This window comes from Malaclemys terrapin, chromosome 10 (assembly GCF_027887155.1).
Source record: "Malaclemys terrapin pileata isolate rMalTer1 chromosome 10, rMalTer1.hap1, whole genome shotgun sequence".
NCBI classification, from domain to species: Eukaryota; Metazoa; Chordata; order Testudines; family Emydidae; genus Malaclemys; species Malaclemys terrapin.
In genome coordinates, this window is record NC_071514.1 from 41,101,891 (window position 1) to 41,125,627 (window position 23,737).

Here is a 23,737-nt window from a genome sequence, read left to right on the forward strand (position 1 = left end):
TCACAGCCTGAAGCTGTGAGTTCTTGTAGTGAAAATACTGCTGAAAGGCACCCAAGGAAGGGATCAGAGAAATTAAGGCTGTCTGTGGTCATCTTAACTCTGCATATCCCGACTTCAGAGAGGCTGAAAGCAAAGCCTTACTGCTTTTTTTTGCGTACAATTTACTTTAAAGATAAGTAAGGGAAACACCATTGCAGCCATCACTATACCCTCATCACCGCCCCAGAACTATGCCAGCTACACATTATGTCAGCTACTCCGTGTTTTAACTCACGGGAACCGAGTCTCATTGTCCTCATTCAGCAAAAAGCAACTCATTGCATGTAGATGGTAAGCTGAACATCAATGTATATTACCAGGCTGCAGCCTGCTGACCCCCTTTAAAATCAGATCAAGCTTACTGAGGCCTGATCTACACAAAGCTACATCGCTCAGGGGTGTGAAAAATCCACACCACTGAGCAACACAGTTAAGCCAACCCCTGGAGCAGACCACACTAGATCACCAGACGAATTCTTCCGTTGACCTAGCTCCCAGTTCTCAGGGAGGTGGATTACCTATGCCAATGGGAGAACCCCTTCTGTTGGTAGTGTCTGCACTGCAGCGCTGACGCTGTAGCATTTCAAGCGTAGACAAGCCCTGAGCCACCTTCTTTCAAACATTCAGCCACTGCCCTTTCAACAGCAACTTACTGAGACTTCTTTGATTAGCATACGGTCACCCAACTAAGCATTTTTGATATGCAAGAGTCTTTGCATAGGTTATACTGCTTGCTTCATATTTTCATAAGCTCCAACGCAGATGGCAAGTTGGAAAGTTAAGGACGGATGCTATCTTCGGGGTTTATACTTCTTCCCATCATTATAGTAGCGAGCGCCTTACAGGAAAAGGTACTGAGCAGAGAGGTCAGATAGCAAAGGTTTCTTTGGTATACAGGAGCAGTCCCCACTCCCTTACCAACCCCTCTCCTGGGTGAAAAGGCATTTTGAGAAGCAATCCCATTTTGGTACATCAATAGGAAAACTGTACAGGCAGACTCAGAAGGCTATTAAGCAAATGCCCACAACTTATTCTCCCCTACCCCACTTCCCCTGCCCCGCAAAGCCCACACTCCTGAACCAGGCTTCTGTCCAGACCTGGTCTGAGAACAGAAGCTCGTCTGGGTTACCCATCTGTAGGAGAGGCATCTGAAAAATGCTGCAGCAGCCCTCCTGCCCCTAAATGGTCAAATGGCTCAGGCTGCTCAATGGCTTTTCAATCACTTTCCAAAATAAAATTGACAGAGTCACAGCTTAGCCAAGACCAAGAATGAGACACTTCAGCCACAAAGACATTCTGGGAAAGTCACGATCAACTACAAACAAGGGCTTGGAACAGCCATTTACACAATGAACAGTGTCACAGTGACACAAACAAGGGTTCCCAAACTGATCTGTAAGGGGACACCCTTTACAGAGTCTGCAGTCACAATCAAACTCCTGGCTTTGAGCCAATTTGTTTTCCAATAGTCTGCTGAACATGGAACCCCCACACCAAGATCCCCCATAGCCAATAATGCTCAACATCACTCCTAATTGCTTCCTGGAAAGCCAAGTGTAAGGTACCCCCTGCCCCATACACAGGACAGCAACTTAAAGGAGGTGAGAGCTCCCCTCAAACTCCTGGCTGGCCATCTCTAAGAGATCTGGGGTGCCTCTCCTCACCAGCCCCCGCCCCCAAGGCTATGCCTCATAGTTCTAGCTGGCAGCCAGTCTCCACTGCTCTGGAAAAAGGCTTGTTTTCTTGTTTCTATCACATGGCAAGCAGGGGCAGGAACACTAACATAATCAGATTAACATGCCAGAAGCTGAAATCCTACCCACCCAATCACTTAGAGCCCAGGCCCTGACACCGCTTTCTGAACTTCCTTTCATCCGCAATCTAAGTCAGTCATGTGAAGTCTGTCTGTCAGAGGCTTTCTTGGATTTCCTTAAATTCTTCTGCCAAGTTTTGATTAAAATCCTTCTAAGTAGTTTTTCCTTTATTTGATTTCCTAGAAACTGAGAAACGCTGAGTTTCAAAGATCAGATATCGGCACTGAGTGGGAGATTTAATAATCACACACAGGCTGGGCATCTGTGTCTCCCACGCACACGCTCGTTAGGACAAATGGCAAATGGAAAGAGATTCTCTGTCTCCCTTAATAGACCATCAATTCCCCAGAGAGACTGTTCTTAATGGCCCTGTTGGTAATGATTCCTCCAATCCCTGACCTATCAACACACCCTAAGATAGATCCCTGGGCACTGCCTCCTGCCAGCCTTAGAATGGGGGTGACCTGTGGTAAGGAAGATTACAAGACTCCAGTTCTGATACTGCTGCATGCATAAGTTCAGGAAGCTATCAAGCCCTTTCTGATACTGGAACATGCTGCGTAATGCTCATCACAACCAAAGTGCTCCCCCAGCACACCGCATCCTCTGTGCCATGACCAAACAAAGCCAGGGAAGTGGAGTCTGGGCAGAACTGAGCCCGGTTGAATGATGCAGTCACAAATGCAAATACAGCCCCAGGACGAGGAGGCAGTTTCCCTGCCTGAGAACATACCCTTGGTTCCCCTTCTAGTATCTCAGGATCCTAGTTCAATTGGAGCATCTTTGGCAGATACACACCATTTTATGAGAACCTAGAGACGAATCACGCTGAGACACTCTGCTTGTTCTTGCAGGCCCTTCCTCTCCATTCAGAGATTTCCCAGGCTGTGGGGCACTGGTTTCCCAAAGCTCAGCAGCCTAAAGAACATGCTCACATAATACCTACACTACACCCCAAAATATCTAGAGGGCCAAAGGGAAGAGGAACTCCACCACCAAGAAGCAGCATCCAAGATGACCAGTACTTCTCGCCAGGCAAACGTGTAGGCCAGTAGTCTGCTGCAGCCTTAACGGGAGCTTTCACCGTGATGCCATGGTAAGCTTGGAAGCCAGACTCTATCTCCAGGCTGCCTTGAATCCTCACCAAGGGACAGATCCTTAAGCGCTTTCTCAGGCAGGAGCACTCTCTCAGGAAGGAGCAGGCATTTCCTGCTACTGACTTGGAATGTGGGAATAACTTGATGGAAAGGCTGAATGACGGAGCGGTCAGCAGAAGGATTTAGCGGCTCCTCCGTTCTCAGGGTGTTTGGCTGCAGGGATCGGAGCAGCCCAAAGACACCAATGAGACGAGGGTGATTCCCCTGTAAGCGTTTGACATGTTCCTCTTCTGCTCCAATCTCTCACATGGGCTGGCATCTTCGCTACAGAGGCTTCTGAGCGACATCGCAGCACTCTAAGGAGATTTATATCCCTCAATGGAAGGAGGGCAATGGGAACCCTGCACGAGCCTCACTGTAACTGCACCAGCCTCTGCAGCTATAAAACCACACCCGACCCCAGCAGTGCCAGGCTGTCCTTGCCAGAGCAGAGGCAATCCAGGACTCTGAAATCCTTACCCGAAAGACACTACCAGAGCGCAAGCAGTCAGCAACCCTGCCCCCGGAGGCTATGTCCATCTCACAGAGTGCAGTGAACAGGGGGCTGGAGATGGGCGGTGCTGAATTCTGATCCCAGCAGGCCTTGCACCTGGTGCACCCAGAGACAAGTCAGCTCACCTCCGTCTCATCACTTTCCACCACTGTCCGAGGAGCACCCCTAGAGAGAACAGCTGAGCATGGCTGACAACAGGACTTGCCTGCCTCCCAGGGAGGTGGGCAGGGTAGCTGGCACTTGCACAGAGCATCTGCAATCATTAAATGATTACCACAGTAAGAGCAACCAGCACAGAGCGGGAAGTGACTTACGCCAGGTCACCCAGTGAGTCCGGGACATAGTCAGGACCCCTGATGGCCAGAAGCCAAACCTGCAAACACCACAGGTACTGTCCAAAGCAGGATCTGATCTCTGAAGCACAGACACAGAAATGGCTGCAGAGAGCAGCCCCCTCGTGGCCCAGGACAGAGCTTACCCTCCCCAAGGCCAGGCATTCCAGCTCTCAGCGCCGGCAGTCACAGGCCAGTGATGCTGGTTACAGCAGGGTTACAGAGAAAACGTTGGTTTCTTTTAGTGCTTGAGGGCTCCCCACCCCGCTCTGGAGATGCAGTAGCTCAACCCAGCTCCCTGGCCCTGTGGGCAGAATGGAATATTAACAGCCAGCCCTGGAAAGGCCATGAAACATTACATACCTCAGCAGTTCCTGGACCTTGAAATGGTAATGCTAAGCAAAGAAGCAGCCTTCCTGTTAGCACACTTCTGAGCCCCAGGATATATATACGGTTCCCTTCCTCCCTCCGAGCCACAGGCCAGCCAACAGCCCTTTAAACACTAAAACACCCTTCTACTTACAAGGCACCCTATAGATCTGCCTGTCTCCCCGCAGCTGGGATGTGAGACACGTCGCTGGCACATGCCAGCTCTTGTTTCTGAGTCAGTTACCACCGCAAAGAGTGCCTTGGCATGCAGCCAGTCCTCTCCCTACAGGAACCTTTCAGACTTCCAAACGGATCTTCCCTATGCCTCCTCACAGGTCAAGCCTGGCCCAGCTGTCCCTCATCTCAAGGCTAGGGCCTGCACAGTCTCCAGTCTGCTTTCCCCCTTCTCACTTTCTCCTACCCCTCCACCCTCAGTTACTCAGCCAAGTGACAGGAACAGTTACAAAAATAACGTCTCCTTCTCAGGGCCGGCTCCAGGAACCAGGCAACCAAGCACATGCTTGGGGTGGCACCTGGAAAGGGGCGGCCAATCTTGGGGTGGCGGGGGGCAGCGCGACGTGACATTCCGCGGGGGGGAGGGGCGCTCTGGTGGTGCGGCGCTCGGCGGGGGGGCAGCGCGCAGCGCTCAGGGAGGGGTTCCGGCGGCGCGGCGCTCGGCGGGGGGGGCGGGCTCCGGCGACGCGGCACTCAGCGGGGGGGGGGGGGGCAGCGCGGGGGCTTCCGGCGGCGCGGCGCTCAGTGGGGCAGCACTTTTTTTTGCTGCTTGGGGCAGCAAAAAAGTTAGAGTCGGCCCTGCTCCTTCTCCCAGCCTCTTTTACACACACACTTGGGAACATGCACAGCACAGGCTCTTCCAGCATTGGGTCCACACGGCAGAGGGTGTGGAGACCCCCAAGGAGTTGTTGTGCAGATCCAGACGAGGAGTGAAGTTCACAGCACCTCCCAAAGCTAACATGGTTTAGGTTCTAACTTCCAGCATGTCCCTGGAAGCTCTGATAATGGGCCCTTTCCAGGACCCGGACCGAGGGAGCAAGCGACCCTTTACCAACACAGGGATGACTGTTCCTGGCTACTGGAGCTGGGATGAGAGGGGCAGCTGATGAAGCTGTTCAGCCACAGTCCAAGTTCCCCACCACCTCCTCTCATTGAAGAGTTCGCGGAGAGATCTCCCTGGTCTGCCCCATCTGGGGGCAGACTTTACACCCAGACTGTTTTGCTGAGGCAAAGCCAAAGGACAGAGCTTCCCAGCCACCCCAGGAGCTGTGCAGAGGAGGATAGCCTGAGAAAGGCAGCCAGCCACAAACAAGTCACCCAGTTCACTCCAGAGCAAGCCACAGCCAAGGGTGCCACAAAGGGGAGGCGTTGCTCCCGACATAGGTGAAGGCAGCTCACTGGAGTAAGAATAACTGGAGCAAGAATAACTGGAGCAGGCCCTGCACTAGGAGTGAGCAGGGAGACTGAGAGCAGCTCTGGGGACACTCACAACAGTTCATTTCCATAGCTAACTGTGGGAGCCGGCTCCCTGGAATTCAATTCCTGTCCAGCCTGGCAAAGAAAGACATGCTTGTATTTATAGTAATGCCTTACCCACCTATAGCATGATTGCAAAGCAATTCCCCAGCATTCAGCAAGCCCCGTACACCCCACAGGGGGCGCTGGGATGCTCACTGCACACTGCAGAGCAGGAAACGGAGGCACAGAGAGGTGAAGGGATTTACTCAAGCACGTACGTCAGCACTGGGAACAGAAGCCAGGAGTGCGGACAGCCAGTCTCCTGCTCTAAGCACTAGGTAACAGGGCTTCTCACGTTGAAACCAACTTCTTCATTCTGGGACCTGTCATATAGCGGCCAGAATTCGAGCCACTGGTCGATAAGCCAGCAGGGACACTGTGTGTAAGAAGGTGAGTCTGGCTGCATTCTGTATCACTGGGTACCGTGGGTTTCTCGAGCCCCCAGATCAGAGACTGAATAGATAACAGAAACGGAAATGTTTTATGAGAAGCCAAGGCCACCACCATTAGCAACAGCCCTCTACTGCCAACCAGAAAAGGAGGAAGCAGCAAGGGTAGGCTGTACAGACACCTGCCACTGGTGAGCCGCTGCAGGTGAGTTTCAGACGTGGCAAGCTCTAGCCTTCACCCTTCCAAGCAGAGTGACTTCTGCCTAACACAGAGAGCCCTGGGCATCGGCTTCGGGGCCATCTAGTGCCAGCTCCCACAGAGCACAGGGTTTAACAGCCGCAAGCTGCCCAGCTAACACAACAGGTATCCAGTGGCATATCCCAGGCATTCTCCCAAATAATCCTGGTGCTAGCTGCCTGGGGAAAAGCCAAGTCATGCCAATGCAGCGTTTGTTTCAGGCCATAGGACTGCATCTGGGGGCACAATCCTCACCCAGCGGCTCAGCCTTTGGCATTTAGGGGCAGCATCCCTAGCGTTGGACACTAGAACTGCTGCCACCAGGGTAGAAACACAGAGCAGGAGGAGTCAAGAGCAGAGGCAGCGGCGAAGGAAAGAGAAGGGGGAAATCAAGCAGTAGAGCATGACATTGTTAGGTGCGGGGAGCGTGGCCTTCACAGCACAGGACACACTGGCAACTCCAAGGGACGGGGGCCATCCCAACGAGAGCACAAGACCATTACTCCAGAGACAGAGCTTTCTGCTGGGCACCGGGAAGGAGGATATGCAGGAGGGCAGTCACCCGAGGAAGAAATAAAGTGAGGCAGTTCTTGGCTCCTCCTCTGAGTCGTTATTGGGAACCTGCCCCCATGACGCCCAAGACGAGTCCGAGTCCTGTCAATAGGTCCTTCACCCTGATGCCAGACTAAAGACATCCACAGCAGAGGTTTCCAAGGAAAGCGACGCCAGATAAAATGGCCACACATCTGCCCCTTTCTTGTGCAGGGCAAAGGACTCTCCAGCACTGCCTCTGCACAGGCACCTCCCGGCATGGACTTTAAACCAGTTCAGGCTCCATGCCCTGCTCCTCCAACTCACATGAGGTTAATTCTCCCCAGTGGCATCACACAGAAGCTCTTAAACCTACTCCCTGAAATCAGTTGGGCTGCTCAGCCCCCCCATCCCCAGGTTAACGGGTGGTTAAATAGTTGCATCCAGGTCTGAAAATCTCCACCAGGGCTCTGCTTCTAGCCAGCACATGTGGGTTTAGCCCTACAGGCCCAAGCCCTTTATGAGATCAGAGAGCTAGTTCTCTCCCACCAGGCCAGCTGGCTGAGAGGCAGCCAACACTGAGGACGAGACAGAGACAGGAGAACCCTGCTTGCAATGGGGAAAGGTGGGAGGAAGAACTGTCTGACCAGCCATGCACCAAGGAGAGAACCACGCAGCACTAAGTTCCCACTGGCCTAGAAAGCAATCGCAAGCAGTTCCTTGGACAAGTGCAGCGGGAAGCGGGAGGAAGCAGAGAGCCCTTCTGGTCAGCTCAGCAGTCCCTGGGAACTCTGGGAGGGCCATGGGAATACAGGAGCCAGCCAAGAACTAAACACACAGGAACCAACTGCACAAGGCAAATCTATCCACAACGGCAGAGTCAGGCCCTCTCACAGTTCCATGCACCCCACCCACACCCCCAGAGCCCACAGAAGCCAATACAAACATCAATCTACCAAAAGCCAAACACAACCCCTTCCAAAGCAAACACTGTAGCAGCGGCTTCTGCCTCTTCCTCAACCAGGGCCCCAACAGGCAAGTCCCCGTGGAAGAGGAGAGCTTTTCTAGGCACTAGTTCCCGTGACGGATATCGTACTGTGCCGCCCACGCTGTTACTCCATCTCTTGAAGCAGCTCCACTCCAAGCTCCCCCCATGCAGCAAGGCCATCCCCAGGGCGCTGCTGCCACAGAAAGGGGCAAGAGGCCCCCAACTCAGCACTGCAACCTCCCTCCCAGACAGTACCCTCCCCTCCACTCCTTGAGTGACTTGGCACAGCTCTTCTCCCTGCCACCACTACAGCCACACCCGCTGCCACTGGGTCTCCTATACCTCTCCTGCCTCCTTCCCAATCCCAGCTGTGCTCCACGCACCACCCCTTCTCCCAGACATGGAAGGGGCTTGTGGCCTTCTCCTTCCCCTAGTAAAGAATCCAGGTCCACCTTCCCCTCCCCACCAGGCTCTCCCACAGCACCCCTCCACTGGTGTCTGGGGATGAGAGGCCTGGAGCAGAGGACCCACAGAATTGCATTAGTACAAGCCTAGCAAACACCTGGAATCAGGGGACGTAGTAGGCTTTGTGCTTGCAGTGAGCCTGGAGAAAGAGAAGCCTGGCCCAAGAGGAACCAGCCTCAGAGGATGAAAGGACAGATGAGCATCTCCTGGGTAAGGAAGAGGTTTCTCCTTCCAACATGATCCACTGGAGAGTCCCCTTTCTGTGAAGCGGGATCCAGGTGGCAGCTTCCCCCATGCCCCAAGATGAGGTAGGATCTACTCTAGCGCAGCTGCTCCGGCGCACGAGAATCGCTTCCTCTCACCCACCACGTCAATGTGGGATGGCCACTTTCTTACGCAGGCCCCCAGACCTGCTTGCTGTTTGGGAGGAGGCACAGTCCTTTCCAAAGCCAGCATCAGAGACCCTGCTCTGTCAGCAAGCATGAGGTAAGCCACCCACTCCCAGCAAACGCACCACTCCTCTGAAGTACCTGGTCTCCACCAACAGAGACAGCAGAGTCCCAAGAGGCATTGTACATTACGCTGCTGTTCCACCCTACCAGACACACACGGTAAGGCATTCTGCTGAATGGAGAATCCAGGAAAGTAGTATGCTCCCATGCTCCGGCGGCAGAAGTAGCTCTGTGTTAGGGCATGGAAAGACGGGAGTTTGTTCTGTGGAACGAGTGTTTAACAGGCCTCCCCGCATTCTACACACCTTGTTATAGCCCCCAAACACTCAGATGCTGTTTGATTATAGGTCATCAAATCACAAGTCCCCCAAACCAGCACCACTCTTTATGTTGCAACCCAGCCTGGCAACAATGGCCCAAACAGAATCACAACCCTTCCATCGGCTCAGCTAAGAACACGAAAGGTGAACCAGCATGCTCATTGCACCCAATGATGAGGCTGTGTCTCCGTTAGTAAGTGTGGGAACTACTCCAAGGTCCCTGAGGAGCACGGCTCTAAGAGCAGATTTAGTCACTGGCAGATGAGACCTGGCATATTCCTCCTGCTCCCCCGCAGCACTGTAAGACCAACCTGTCTCATTCTGAAGTCTTTTGGGGTTCCCAGTGCTAGAGGGATGGGAGGGGCTGCCAGCATTAGGGAAACAGTCAGACAGATGTGCCCTGCATGGTATGGGGTCCTTAAGCAAACACACAGCCACTACCAGACTGGAAGCAAAGCAAAGAACACTGAGGGGCCACAGAAGCCATTCAGACTCACAATCTGACCCATTCTCCAACAGTCCCCACTGGCTGGGAAATCTCCTTTGGTGTGGAGAGTCAGAGGCCGAGTTACACACTAGGAAGCTGGACCCTTCATTCAAATCTCTAATCACAACTCCTCCAGGGATGCGTATGGTGCAGATTTACAGCTGCCCCAAGGAGAGGAAGCAGCTTGGAACCAGAGCGTAAACTTAGTCACAAGGAGATTTTATGCCTCTTTTATCCTCCTCTCCACTGCATGCAACATTCCACTCTCCCTCTTGGCAAACACTGATCCCTTTTCTCAACATTGCCAGTCAGCTTTGTTCTGTGTGCCAGCGCCCTCAAGGGTGTCCCCAAATCCCTGTTCCCAGAGGGGTGCAGGCTGCTGCTCCAGCAAAGGCAGCACCACATTGCAGGGCTGACGACAGTTTAACTGGGTACAGCAGTAAAGAATAAACACGTATTAAGATGAGCTGGTCCTTTAACTTACCCTTCCCCATGCACATACTGCCAACCCATTTCCAATTGCACAACTGGGAAATTAACATGAGAGAGATGCAATTTTCCCTGCCTTCCTTGCTTATAAAACTCCAGAGGTGGGATCTGCTGAAATCCGCAGCCTGCCACATCTAGCAGTTTAAAAGCAGTACATAGAAATAACCTCTCGGTGGGAGCCAAAAATCAAAGCCTAACCCCATGGTTTTAAGTGAGCAAGTCCAATTTCCTCCTTTGTAGCTCCTGACACATGTTGGCTGCATGCCACTTTCTTGCCTTGTTCCTGCACCAGAAGGCTCTGCACTGCAGGTCAGGGAATGATAAGGAAATGAACAGTAATTTCCAAGGCCTCCAAACGCGGCCCTGTCAGCAGCTCTGGAGGCAGCTTACTCAACCGTGGCTAGAAGAGGGAAACCACAGTGAGAGGAGCTGGGACGAGCCAGCAGCTGCTGATACATGTTCCCCAACGCCTCCCGGAAACCCTTGGCCCTGCCTGCTTGGCCAGATTGGCTGGGTTTGTGAAAGCCGTTCCAACTGCCATTCCCTGGGAAGAGAGCAGAGATCTACACAAAGCAGGGAGTGGGAAACGGCTCAGACTGAAAAATCTTGGTCCCAGTCCCCCAGAAGCACAGCCCCTCTCCCCAAGCACAGCTCAAGAGACAAAAGCAGCATGGGGAACTCAAAATAGGGCTTTCACTCCTATCAGGGAGGCCATCACATTTGTCTACATTTTTGGTAGATCAGGCCTGTCATATAATAACTGGCACCCATCAGTAGGGTCAGCAAGCTCCCCCAACCACCACCAGCAGCAAACTAAGAAACCCCAAATGTCCATAAGGCCAACCTCCTCTCCCCTGGGGACAAGGACACCCTCCTAAGTCACCATGAGACCAAATCTTCTGGGTGCAAGCATGTGCCCTTAATCCATTGTGAACAAGCATCCCGCAGCCAGAGGGGAATGCCCTTTAGCCACAACAAACTGACAGTGACATGCCAGTGCACACGTGCAATGCGGGGAAATATACAAGAGAGCTGAGATTCAAGCTTCCAAGGGGTTTGTTAAACTGAGAGCTGCATGTGTCCCCTAACAGAGCAGCCCGAGAGTCACTGCCCATCACGTGACAAGGCAGCTTGTGCCAACAGGTTTCAAAGTCTCAGTCAACATTACGAGCATGCGTTTGGAACATGGGATGGACGCCGCTGCTCTGCAATGCACTGGGGGTACCTCATTCAAACTGCCGGTGGATGCTGGCAAGAGAGCATCCCAAACTCAAAGGGCCACTCCATCCACCACTCGGGGTTTCTGCAGGAGACTCAGAACACAGCCTGATCCAACGCAGGCCTAGCTACAAATTCCCCAATTTTAATCTGCTTAACCTGGTCCCTCAAAAGGTATATTAACGAGCATGGGGCAGTCATGCTTTGTTCTGTTTTTGTCTTGGTTTTGCATTACACAGGGCAATTTGCAAAGCAAAGGCATATAGAAACACTCAGATTCGAAAGCCAAAGGGACCGTTGTGATGACCTAGACGGACCTCCTGTATAGAACAAGCCAGAGAACTTCCTCTAAATAATTTTTAGGGACTATCTTTTAGCAAAAGAGCCGAGTCTTGATTTAAAAAATGTCAGTGATAGAGAATTCACTATGACTCTTGGTAAATTGTTCCGTGGTTTGAATTCATTTCCCGTTTGAATTTGTCTAGCTTCAACTTCCAGCCACTGGATCGTGTTAGACCTTTCTCTGCTAGACTAAGAACCCATTATAAAATATTTGCTCCCCATGTGGGTACTTACAGACTGTGATCAAGTCACCTCTTCACCTTCTCTTTGTTACGCTAAATAGATTGAACTCTGAGTCTCTCTCTATCAGGCAGGTTTTCCAATCCTTTAATCATCCTCCTGTCTCTTCTCTAAATCCTCTCCAATTTATCAAAATCCTTCTTGAAGTGTGGACACCAGAAGTGGACACAGGATTCCAGCGGCGGTTTCACCAGTGCCAAATACAGAGGTACAATAATCTCTCTGCTCCTACTCAAGGTTTCCCCATTTATGCATCCCAGGATCACATTAGCCCTTTCGGCCACAGTGTCACGATGGGAGCTCATGTTCAGCAGCTTATCCACCATGACCCCAAAATCTTTTCCAGTGTCCCTGCTTCCCAGTAGAGAACCCCCATCCTGTAAGTGTGGCCTGCAGTCTCTGTTCCTGGGTGTATACATTCGCTGTATTAAAACGCCTATTGTTTGCTTGTGCACAGTTTACCAAATGATTCAGATTGCTCTGTATCAGTGACCTGTCGGCTTTATTATTTACCACTCCCCCAATTTCGGTGTCATCTGCCAACTTTATCAGTGCTGATTTCAGGTTTTCTTCCAGCTCAGCGATAAATATTAAATAGCATAGGCCAAGAACTGATCCCTGCAGGATCCCAACAAAAACACACCCACTTGATGATGATTTCCCATTTACAGTTACATTTTGAAACCTATCAGTCAGTTTTTAGTCCACTTAATGTATGCCATGTTCATTTTAGATCAGTCTAATTTTTTAATCAAAATGTCATGTGATACCAAGTCAAATGCCTTGGACAAGTTAAGGATATCACATCAACGCTATACTGCAGCATTGTTGCTAAGTAAATTCAGAGCTAGATGGACACAGCAAGACCAAAGCTTGGCTAACAGCCCTTAGAAATGCTCTTTTAATATAAGGATGCCTCAGAAACAAGCAGCTAAACATGAGTGCATTCCAGAGCGCTTTCTGGAACCCACAGGATATGCAACCAGCCCAGCTAGCTACAGAGTGCCCACTAAGACACAGCAGCCTCCAGGACTCAGAGCAGAACAGACACAGATGAGGAGCCACAGCCTAGTACTTGGCAGGATAGAGAACCCATTTGCTTCTTTTGTTACCAGCCAGGGAGTTGTGGGGATTGGAGCAGAGAAACCATTTGAACCATCCTGTACTCGAGCGCAGTTCAGAGGAATAACTAGCCCATCACATGCAGTGGAACATCAAGTCCTACCGGTGACACACAGATGGGAATGGGGAGTTGGCTGGAATAGGGAACCTGGAAACTCTTATTGAGAGGTATTTGACTCTGTTACGCTGCTTTCCTGCCACTGCTGTGAGCTAGTGAAGGAGAGCAGGGCAGGTCTCAAGGGCACCAAGAGACACCCAGAGGATGATGAGTAGTTGAAGGCTGCTGATATATAGCAGCAGAAAGGGCCAAGGCAGGAGTGGCCTTCACCTGCTGATAGGATGAGCTGAGGGACCACCACAGGACTGCAGGATACAACTCCACAGCCTTCTGCACTACGCTGCTTCCTTGGAAGTGGCAACAGAGGGTCCTGTGGCACCTTTGAGACTAACAGAAGTACTGGGAGCATAAGCTTTCGTGGGTAAGAACCTCACTTCTTCAGATGCAAGAATCTGAAGAAGTGAGGTTCTTACCCACGAAAGGTTATGCTCCCAGTACTTCTGTTAGTCTCAAAGGTGCCACAGGACCCTCTGTTGCTTTTTACAGATTCAGACTAACACGGCTACCCTCTGATCCTTGGAAGTGATTAGCGGTTCTTCTCTGATCATGGGAGTTAAAGCACCAGCAGCCCATGTTGATAACAAAACTGGTATCAATGGTGGGAATTTTTAGGGGAGGAGGTCTGGGAAAGAGACTGGGATTTGGGATTCTCGCTCTTCTCCAGTCTCAGTCTGGCCCTGTCCACATTAGAGCTTGTGCAATATTTTCAATCGGGTCCAGCAAGCTCAGTGGTGACAGAGCTGCATCTGCATCCACACTTGGCACCTTGTTACAAATGTCCGAGACACGTGCTATGGATTTCTGGGGCAAGAGCGTATCAACAGAAACATTTCTGTGAGTGCCGCTGCTAATATCTGTGCTACATTCTCCTTTAAAATGGCTACTCCTGGCAGTGTAGACAAGAACAAAGCTTTACAGCCATGTTCAGGAAGCACCTTTTCTGCCTGTGTGTATATATTAGAAAGAAAAGCTGCCTGTATCAGAACAGCTGCCTGAGGCCGCCAGTTCAACAAATGGAAGTCCTAGTGTAGACTGGGCATGGGTCAAGGAAGCCTGCTCCGAGCTAGCTGCTTAGCACCATTGCAGCTAACCATCTAACGCTAACATTGCCAGCCCGTTCCCAACTGCACAACTGAGAAATTCACCTAACAGAGATACGTCCCCTCCAGTGCACCCCTGCTAGCTGTTCCTGTAAGATGGGCACTCAGCTTCCCAAAACAGATGCACCCACCCCAGCCCCTGAACACGGAGGTGCCCCATGCTGGCAAGAGGGAATCGTGCAATGGCACAGCTGAGCCTCAGCCATGTGTTCATATGGCTAATGTATTATAGGCCTTGCCTACTCCAGCTTCTCCCCCACTGTAAGATTTCCCCATCCCTTCAGTATCAGCAATGGTGGGGGACCTGGGGGGAGAAGGCTAGTGCAGATGCCACCTGAGCTCTGACAGCATGGGAGCTCACCTGGGGGGAGGGGGGGCACATCCATCTGCAGCCCCGTAACCACAGGCCTTGAAGGGAAGGGTGATGAGCCCCCACCCTGCGCCTATACACACCCCACACACAATATGGAGAGGGGTTTCTCTAGCGCGGACTTCCCAGCCGCTGATGTTTGCCTTTTCTTCGGTTGCAGCAGCGTCACATCTGGCCACTCATCCTGCTCAACAAGCTCTCAAACAAAACAAAGCCGGGGCAGCAGCCCAGAGCTGGGAGGCGCTTTTGTTTAATGCTCAATATCCCCTCCCACCCCAACCCCCGTGTGGAGAGGGGAGCAGAAGGAAGGAGGCAGCTCCAAAGGGCTGCGCTGACAATGGCAGCAGGCAGCATCTGCCGGGATGTGCCTCCCCCTCCCCCTCCCCCTTGGGCTCCGTGCAGACAGAACAGAGAGCTCTGCACTGGAGCAGCCACCAGCCACGGCAGCAAGGGCAGAGAGAGAGCGGCAAGGGCTTGCCATGGACAGAGTGATGAGTAAAGGGAGGGCAGAGGGAGCAGTGCCACACAGACATCCATCATTCACTATCCTTCCCAGCCCAGCCCAGCAGCTCACCCGGCAAACAACCCCTCAGAGCCTTCAGGCCATTTCTCACTGTGCACAGCTGTTCTGCTGGGTAAACCCTCTCCCCAAGAACAACCATGCATTCCCAAGCTGTCCAGGCCTGCCCATGAAGGCTGGCTGCTGCCCGGGCAGAGCACACCATAACAGCACACCATACCCCAACCCTGTCCGGGCTGTGTGCATCTGGGAGAATAAACAAAGGTTCCACACTTGCGGCTCGTGGGGACACACAGGATGCTGGGAGAGCACCCCTGGGCTCATTTGATCCTGCAAAGTGGGCAATATAACATTCCCAGTCCTGCCCCTGCTATGCAGGGAGCTGCACAGGGGTCCGGTAGGAACACGTACCCGTTCCTGCTACCCACCAGTCCCCCCCTCAGTTGGTTCTGTTCTCCACTCGGTCTCCACAGAGCCTGACACACTGATTCGGAACAAGGCCTTTTGAGGACAGCCAGTTCCCGAGGCCCTGCTCATCCATCGCGGGCACACACCCTTCTCTCAGGAGCAGACGCCCTCTCATGTTCTCCCCATGCTGTCTGCAGCCCTCTTTTCAAGACCTTCATCGCCCATAGGATCCCCAGCCCTAGGCTTCACCCCACAGAACACGAGCCTCTGACAATTGCTGGGCCAAACCTGTTTCACACTGACTGTCATTGGCCAGGGACAGCTACTCATAGCCATGGGACTCCGAGAGCAGGCTGCCCAGCCATCTGTCCACCCATACTCCCAGCTTTAAGGGGTGTCTCTGCACCTCCCATTCTAAGCCTCTGTGTTTTACCCTCCCTCCAGCAATGCCAAACCTAAACCAAACCATCTAACATTTCACAGCTGAGGCCTTGCACTGGGGAGTTTCTGGCAAGTCTGAGCCAAATGAGACCAGGTAGAATTTTCTAATGTCCCTAAATGACCTAGGCGCCTAAACTCACCTACATTCACAGAGACTGAGGTACCTAAGTCACTTCTAAAAATGGAACTCCAGCTCCCAAGGCTTTGTCTACAGCCAAAAGACTAACTCTAATTAGGAGCCCCTACCCCACCATAGTGTGGATGCAGTTACATCCATTTATAAGCATTTATACTGGGATCACTTATCCCGGTATGGGAGAGGAATGAGCTATGCGGATATAAATGCACCCACTTGAGGGGCTGTACCAGTATAATTAGATCAGTAATCTCCCTCTCCCCCCCCACAACTGACATTGCTATCCCAGTAAAATATCCCCCGTCTTACAGCCATTGCTCCTGCCTGTGTCCCCAGCCACTCTCGTCTAGAGGGACGAGCTTTTCACCAGGACGATTCCCTGCAAGCAGACTCAAAGGCTGAACTCCTAATGGAAACAATCAGAAAAAAAGTGCAGGAGAAACATTTTAGGCCGCTTAATCCATCAGAGGGACATAAAAAAGGGCACAACCCCATGTCTTTTCCCCCTTGTAGGTCACTTACATTTCCATCCTTCAGTACCAGAGGCATTGATAAGCTGGGCTCCAGCTTAAAGGTTTTGCCTGGGACTTAGTTCCCCAGTAGCACCAAGCAGCCTGCTCCATAAAGCCCTTTGAATGAGGCAGGGCCTCAGCAGCTCTCACAGCCACCTAGCGTTAGCTGCTCCCACCCCCCCACGCACCCAGATTCTACCTGGCTCCTGAAAGAAGATAGCCAAGTTTTGAGAGCATGGATTTGATCAGCAGAAACACCTGCTTGGGGACTGGAGGCTGCAGCCACATTAGAAGTGGAGCACTGCCAACTCACTCCAGTGGGCCTCTTTCTCCAAGTGCCCACACTGAACCCACATGCAGCACTTCCTCCACACACTGCCAGGCCTGGGACCATTGCACCTGGTCTACAAACCATGGCACCGCTCCCTGGAGCTGGCTTGTGAAGCGTGTGGTTTATATGATCTTTCTGCACCATATTCAGTTTCTTCCACTGGATATTCAGGGTCAGCACAAGCCCAGTGGTGGTCCACCACCACTGCAAGGTGCTTTATGGCTGTGCTAGAGGGTTGCAGCAGTGATGGTAATGTCCAAATTGTCTAGTGCAGACAAGCCTCTAGAGCCAGGTCTTGGAATGGTCTTATGCCTTCAAAAAGCTGTATCAGCTCATCCTGCACTTTGCAGTAGAGATCTGGCAAGGACAAGGCCACTCAAGAGTTAAACTACTTGCATATGGCAGCCAGAAGAAGCGGCTTTCCCACTGGTGTCACAGCAATCTAAGATCTTACGAGCAGGAACAAGGCAGCAGGATCATGGAACTGCGCAGGAAGAAAGTCCGCAATTTTCCACAGCCCCACTTTGTGGATGGATTAGCTCCAGAGCCAGACGTGTTTGTTGCCAGGAGCAGCAACAGAATCTTAGCACCTAAGGCTGATCTGAAAGAGAAGGGGGTAGTTTTGGGGCAATACCTACCCACCCCCAGCACAGCCCTGCCAGCTCACCCATGATAATCTCTAAAAGCTGCCACAAGGGTAGGCCAATGCGAAATAGCATTTAACGTGGAAAACTGCCCATAGCCACAGACATATTGATGCCCACACGCTGACGATGACAACAGGTACCACTAGGCCAATGTACAAACTGCAGGCTTGGGTAGAGGGAGAACAAGGCCCCATGACCCCACCCGGCATTGCAGGGACAAGAACAGGCCAGCTCCAGCTTCTCTGCCACACCCTGGGACAGATTCTATCCTTATTAACACTTACATATGGACATCGTCTCCCTTGCTGCAACTGATGAAATTATAGAGAAAACAATTTATATATCAGCTGCTGGGACCAGCTCCACACAAGGTGAGCCCACACAGAGCGCCCCCGGCCAATCAGGCAGCTCAGAGAGCAAGTCCGTCTGCCCCGCTCGGCTGCAGGAGGAATGGAGTGCGCAGGGCCCTGCACCCAAACACCCCAAGCCAAAGCCACCACAAGCTGGCATACCTTGTTACCAATTAACCAAGCTCATCTGTGGGAGGAGCAGAGACCAGGGCATCACAGCACCCATGTGGTACCATAAGCAGCAGAGCCTGCTTAGCTCCAGACCTCAACTGCAGCCATTTGCCCAGAACAGCTCTCCAGTATCACAGGTTGTGGTGCATTCAGGCATGCAGTTCATGGCTGTTGAGGATTCCTGGGGAGCTAGGAGCTCAAGCCACCTTCAGCCCTCCCACAAAGGGGGAAGCAAAGAGTTGCATCCTCTTCTCATTGACAAAACACAAACTACGTACCCTGGCTTCCCCGCTTGCCGCAAAGTACACCAGACCTTGACTGTCAGTAACAATCCTACACAGGACCAGTGGATGGTAAGATGCTCTTCCCTCATCTCAAACACTTGTGACTCAAAGCTGTGGACTGGGGAACTGGAGAGTCCCATCTCCCAGAGGCTAAGGACAGTTCTTCACTGTACAGTCCATTTTAAAGAGGCCAGAACCAGCTTCCACCCCTCGCCCAGGGAGCCATTTCATGGCCCAATGCATCTTGCTGGCAAGCAACTTTCCCAAAATACAGCCTATGTTTTGCTGTTCCCAGTTCCTCCCGTTACAGCTCACCAGAACCTAGTGTAGCACATGCAGCAAGTCCCGTGCATTCTAGAGCACACTGGAAGCAACTGCCTCCATCTCTGCTGCTGAAGGGGAGCAGTCCCACTGCTCTTGGCAAAGCATTAGGGGAAGAACATGTACAGAGCTCCACTCGAATGGGGAGCAGACATGGGACTGCGTAGGCTGCCTGTTCTCCACAGCAATGTCCCTCCACCCCACCCCAGCAGGGTGGCAACTCGCCTGCCTCTTACCTTCTCTGCTTTGACCTTTTTCGGCTGCCGGCACTCACTTTCCCCATCCTCCATCTCCGATTTAACTCCCAAAGGATTGAGCGCAGCTCCCGTGTCAATAGCTATATTCCCGAGCTGCTCAGCTGCAGCAGGTTCTGGCCCTTGGCCCGCATCATACTGTCCCACCCTCACAGCCAGGGCGAGAGGCTGGAGCACGCTGGGCTCCTTCTCTGATGAAGCCCCCACACCCTCACTCCTTTCCTTCTTGCTCTTGGATGAGCTGCCCTCCTTCTCCTTTTTGGAGCTAGCCACGCTGCGAGATGCTTTGGCCGACTTCTCAGTGCCCTTCGGGATGACAGCAGCCACCAGGCCGCCCGAACTGGCGCCATCCCCAGAGCGTCCCTGAACCTCCTTCTTGCCACTGGCCCCCTCGCCTGGAGTGAACAGAGAGGTTCCTGGGGCCGACTTGCCACTGTCCTTGCCACTTTTGCTCCTCTTGGATTTGGACTTGCCCTCCTTGCCCTGAGGGCCCGGCACTGGAGTCACAAACTTGATGTTATCAGGCAGTGTGGCCACAGCGTTGGGCGCCGGCAACCCCACCTCTTTGGAGCCCGACATTTCCAATTTCTGCTGGTCCTTCTCCAAGTCAGCGTCCAGGTCAATGATGAGGTTCCCTACTCCAATGTCCCACTCATCCCCACTGTCGTACGTCTCAACAGGGTTCGCATCCACTCCTTTCCCTCCGGAAACTCCGCTGCTCAAGGACATCTTAGAGTTCACAGCCCACCTCAGAGTTCCAGGCTCTTCCCCGCCTCCGGATCCCAGGCAGCAGCTGCAGCTATGTCCTCAGACCTCCAGTGGTCAGGGTCTGCCCAGGTGAGGGCATCATCGCTGAAAGAGAGAGCAAGAACAGGTGTTACACGGAGCAGCACAGGGAAGCCTGTTTGAGTGATCTTCCTGGAACAGGAACACACACCTTCACCACTACAGGGGCTCAACAGGTACCTGTGCACCACCGCAGACACATGGAGCCTGAACTCCCCACACACACACACACAGCCACACACATACACCCCACTACAGACACACGGAGCCTGAACTCTCACACACGCTGTCTCTCACCTCACACACACCACCACCAGACACAGAGTCTGAACGCACTCACACACACACACAGTCACATGTACACCTCAGACACGGAGCCTGAACTCACCCCCTCTCTTACATACATACACACACACCCCACCACAGATACATGGGGCCTGATCTCACCTGTCTCCCATCTCTCTCTCTCACACACACACACACAAACACACACCCCACCACAGACACAGGAAGCCTGAATTCGACACACACACACACACACGGTCACTCACACTCACCACCACAGACGCAGGGAGCGGAACTCGCCCTCACACGCTGTCACACACACACACACTCTCTCTCACACACATAAACACACCCCATGACAGATGCAGGGGCCTGTGCTCTATTACCAGCCCACGCGAGCCCATGGGCACAGCTGCCCACACCTACCTTGTTTCACCCCAAAGAAACACTCACATGAACGTACACAATTTCAGACACTGAAGCTGACCAGAGCCCACTGCCTGTGCAGGGAACAATCCGCAACACCCCATTCCCTCCAGCCCCCACCACAGACACTGCCCTGGAAAAGTGATCTGCTACATGAAACTCACCAGCCTGCCCTCTGGCTGCCACAGCCCCATCACGCCATCCTGCTGGCCCCTCACAGGGTCCCAACGCGGGGCTCCTCGGAAGAGGCCCTAGCACCCTGGCTGTCCCTGTGGAAGCCACCATCTGGTACAGCTCCCTCAATTGATACAGGCCCCGGCAGGTCACAGCTCTCAGCATCAATAAGACATTACTCACTCGCTCCCTGCTTGCCACTTCCCTATGAATTACTGAGCACTCCCTGCACGCAGCCCCAGGATGGAGGCAGACCCCTCCCCTCTGTGCCCCCCCCCCAGGGCCAGCGGTGGGGTTTGGGGACCTTGATCAGAGCAGTGTGCCCCACACACACTGTGCAGCATGAGACCAGAGTCACCTACCAGGGAAGTTTAGTGCCCTGGTGGGAATCCGACATCTAGCCTCAGAATGAGCACAGTGTTAAAGCCAGGTGAGAGCCATCGGGATCAACTGGGGCCAAATGGCAGGGACTAGATTTCTGTCCCCAGAGCTCACCTCCGATCTCCAGTGACAGACCACAACATGTCAGCTCACTTTAGAGCTCCCACACTCGAAAGCCACTACATAATACCCAGCAAAACTTACTGATCAGGAGAGGCCCAAGGCCAAAAGAGGAGTGGGGACTTCCAGGTGAGGACTGAAGGGTATTGGCAGAACTGCAGCAGAGGTAGGGGGAGCTCAGGGCTGGAATAGCAGGGGGATTGCAGGTCAGGACTAAGGGGCATGGGCAGTGTTGTGCAGGAGCCAGGGCTGAAATCAGGTCTGAGGGGCACTAGCAGCACTGCATGCAGGAAGCTGTCACTGCACATGCCCACACTCTGCTGCCCCCCTCCCCTCCCCCCCTCAGACCTAACATTCTCTCCCTCATCCCTAGAACGCCTTAAAGCCAGGGCAGACACTCAGACCTCTGCACTGCACATTTCCCTGGAAGCAATTGTGTAGCAAGGGGAGAAAAAGCCCCCGAGTCACTCATGGAAAGTAGCTAGTGGCAATTGCATTACCAGACATAATTAACACATGAAACAGTGTTCTTCCCAGGAGCCAGGCTCTCAGCCCCAGCAAACCCCTCTCCAGGCTCTCCTGAGAAACCCTTGGCCGCCCCTCTCAATGCGGCTCCTCTCGAGTGCCATTGTCCTCCTCCTCCTCCTGAGCACACGGCCCACAGATCCACTGTATTATTTCTGAGCAACACTCCAAAAGCAGGTGACTTAAAAAAATACATTCTCTTTTAAACCCCAGCAGGCAAGGAGCCTGGAAAGCAGCTTCGTGGTGCATTTTCAGAGACACAAACACTGTAAAAATGCCAAGGAGTCTTTCATCAGACGGGCTGCAGCAGCCAGACCATTTTCCATCTGCTCCCCACAGCATCCCTGGCTCTGTACACCTAATAATCCACTCTCTGACAGGTCATTACAGAGATTTTTAACCCCAGGAGCCAGGGGCTAACACGCGAGCTGGAAATGAAAAGCACTGACCTCTTGTTTCAATGGAAGAGAAAGTGCAGAATCAGGAGAACGCTGCATGCAGCATTGGAGTCACTAACAGCTTTCAAAAGCCGCCATGTGTGTTCTTCCCTCCCTCTTCCCTTGCCCCAGCCCTCCCAACCCCCCCACCCCACCCCCGGGTAATCCACTTCCCAGCTTGGAGCATGCACAACAGTCAGCATCCTCAGCTCTAACCCACCAGCTGCTCAGATCTACCTGCCTCTCTAGAGCCACTTTCCCGATCCATCCCTGCTAGATAGTGCCATTTGTGCTTTGTTCCTCCAGCTGAGATCACAAACAGGCTGCTCCCTGCAGGGATCAGCTTGGGGGAGGGACAGAGATGTGCAATGATCAATTCACCTCACTCCCCCCAGCCTCCCTCCAAAACAAGGAGAAGCTCTTCACATCCAAAGCGGCACAAAACCTCCCTGCCAGCCCCCAGCTCCTGGCCACCACAGGCGCCACGTGCAGAGAATCGCCTTTGTACTACCAGCCCTCAGCAATTTCTTTGTCCAGATGCACAAGGCCAATAATGAGTTTGACTGCCCAAGCTGTTAGACCACAAAGAATCCTCTTGGGGATGGGATCAGCCCAAGGACCGGGGGCACGATATCCCACCAGGTCACTTCAGAGATAACAAATATAGTAACAAACCTTTGCCCAAAAGCCTCTGTTCCTCCCACGTGCAGAACGGCACATGCAGACCAAGGTTTTGCTGGGTGATGACGGCTATGGGGCACTATCGGCACATGCAGACCAAGGTTTTGCTGGATGATGACGGCTATGGGGCACTATTGGTGAAATACAGACCAGCCTCCCAATCGGGGAGCCCAATAGTTACCCTACACCAACGGCCTCTTAAACAGTTTGTCTGGACTCCAAGGGACTGCACCTGATTTATGTCTAACAGACCACATAGTAGCTGTCCCCCCTCCTTTTGATACTGAGGTGCAGCCTGTAAAAACTACTAGTCCCAGCATGCAACACTCCATGTTGATGCGAGGGTAAGGCCATCTAACCAAGAGTGAGCATTGCATGCTGGGACCTGTAGTTCACATGGCCATGTTACAATAAGGACAGCGCATGTACAGCTCCATAGCCTGTGCTTTGCTCTTGGCGACTATGATGGGATCAGAGAGCTTCCTGCTTGATTCATTTCTATGCCCTCTCAACTGTATTTTTAAAAGGTAGGAAAAGCAAAGTAACTCCAAGTGCTATTCAGGCAAGAACCCAGCTGAAAGGGAGATGGAGACACCTCACTCACTAGAGAAAATCTCCCCCGGCATCCAACAGCAGGGATGTTTTAGAGCCACCCCAGGGGAGCAATTCACACGGCCTGAGATCCCTTTATGCTATCCTGCACCACTATCTCTTATGTACACAGAATGACTTGACAGCTAAACTAAAGCAGCCCTCTTCATCTCAGCACTATCATTCAGTCCCAATCACCCCCCAATTTCTACCCTCCAGGTTCCAACTCAACCTTAGCCATCAGATGGTAAGTGATTTGGTCCCACTCCAACAGAGCAATCCATCGATGAAGAGCTGCCAGCTCACTGATGTGGCTTCTCAGCCTAAGAAGAGTATCACAGATTCAGGGC

At 52.6% G+C, this 23,737-nt stretch overlaps 1 protein-coding gene across 2 annotated transcripts in view; it reads right to left on the minus strand.

Moving 5' to 3' along the window:
* The window catches only part of ZNF609 (zinc finger protein 609), a 123,577-nt gene that overhangs the window by 83,414 nt on the left and 16,426 nt on the right, over positions 1 to 23,737 (minus strand). For both annotated transcript variants that reach the window (XM_054041736.1, XM_054041738.1), the window contains exon 2: positions 18,964 to 19,833. In XM_054041736.1, the coding sequence (XP_053897711.1) occupies positions 18,964 to 19,710 (747 nt within the window). In that variant the 5' untranslated portion in view covers positions 19,711 to 19,833. The remainder of the gene's footprint in view (positions 1 to 18,963; positions 19,834 to 23,737) is intronic.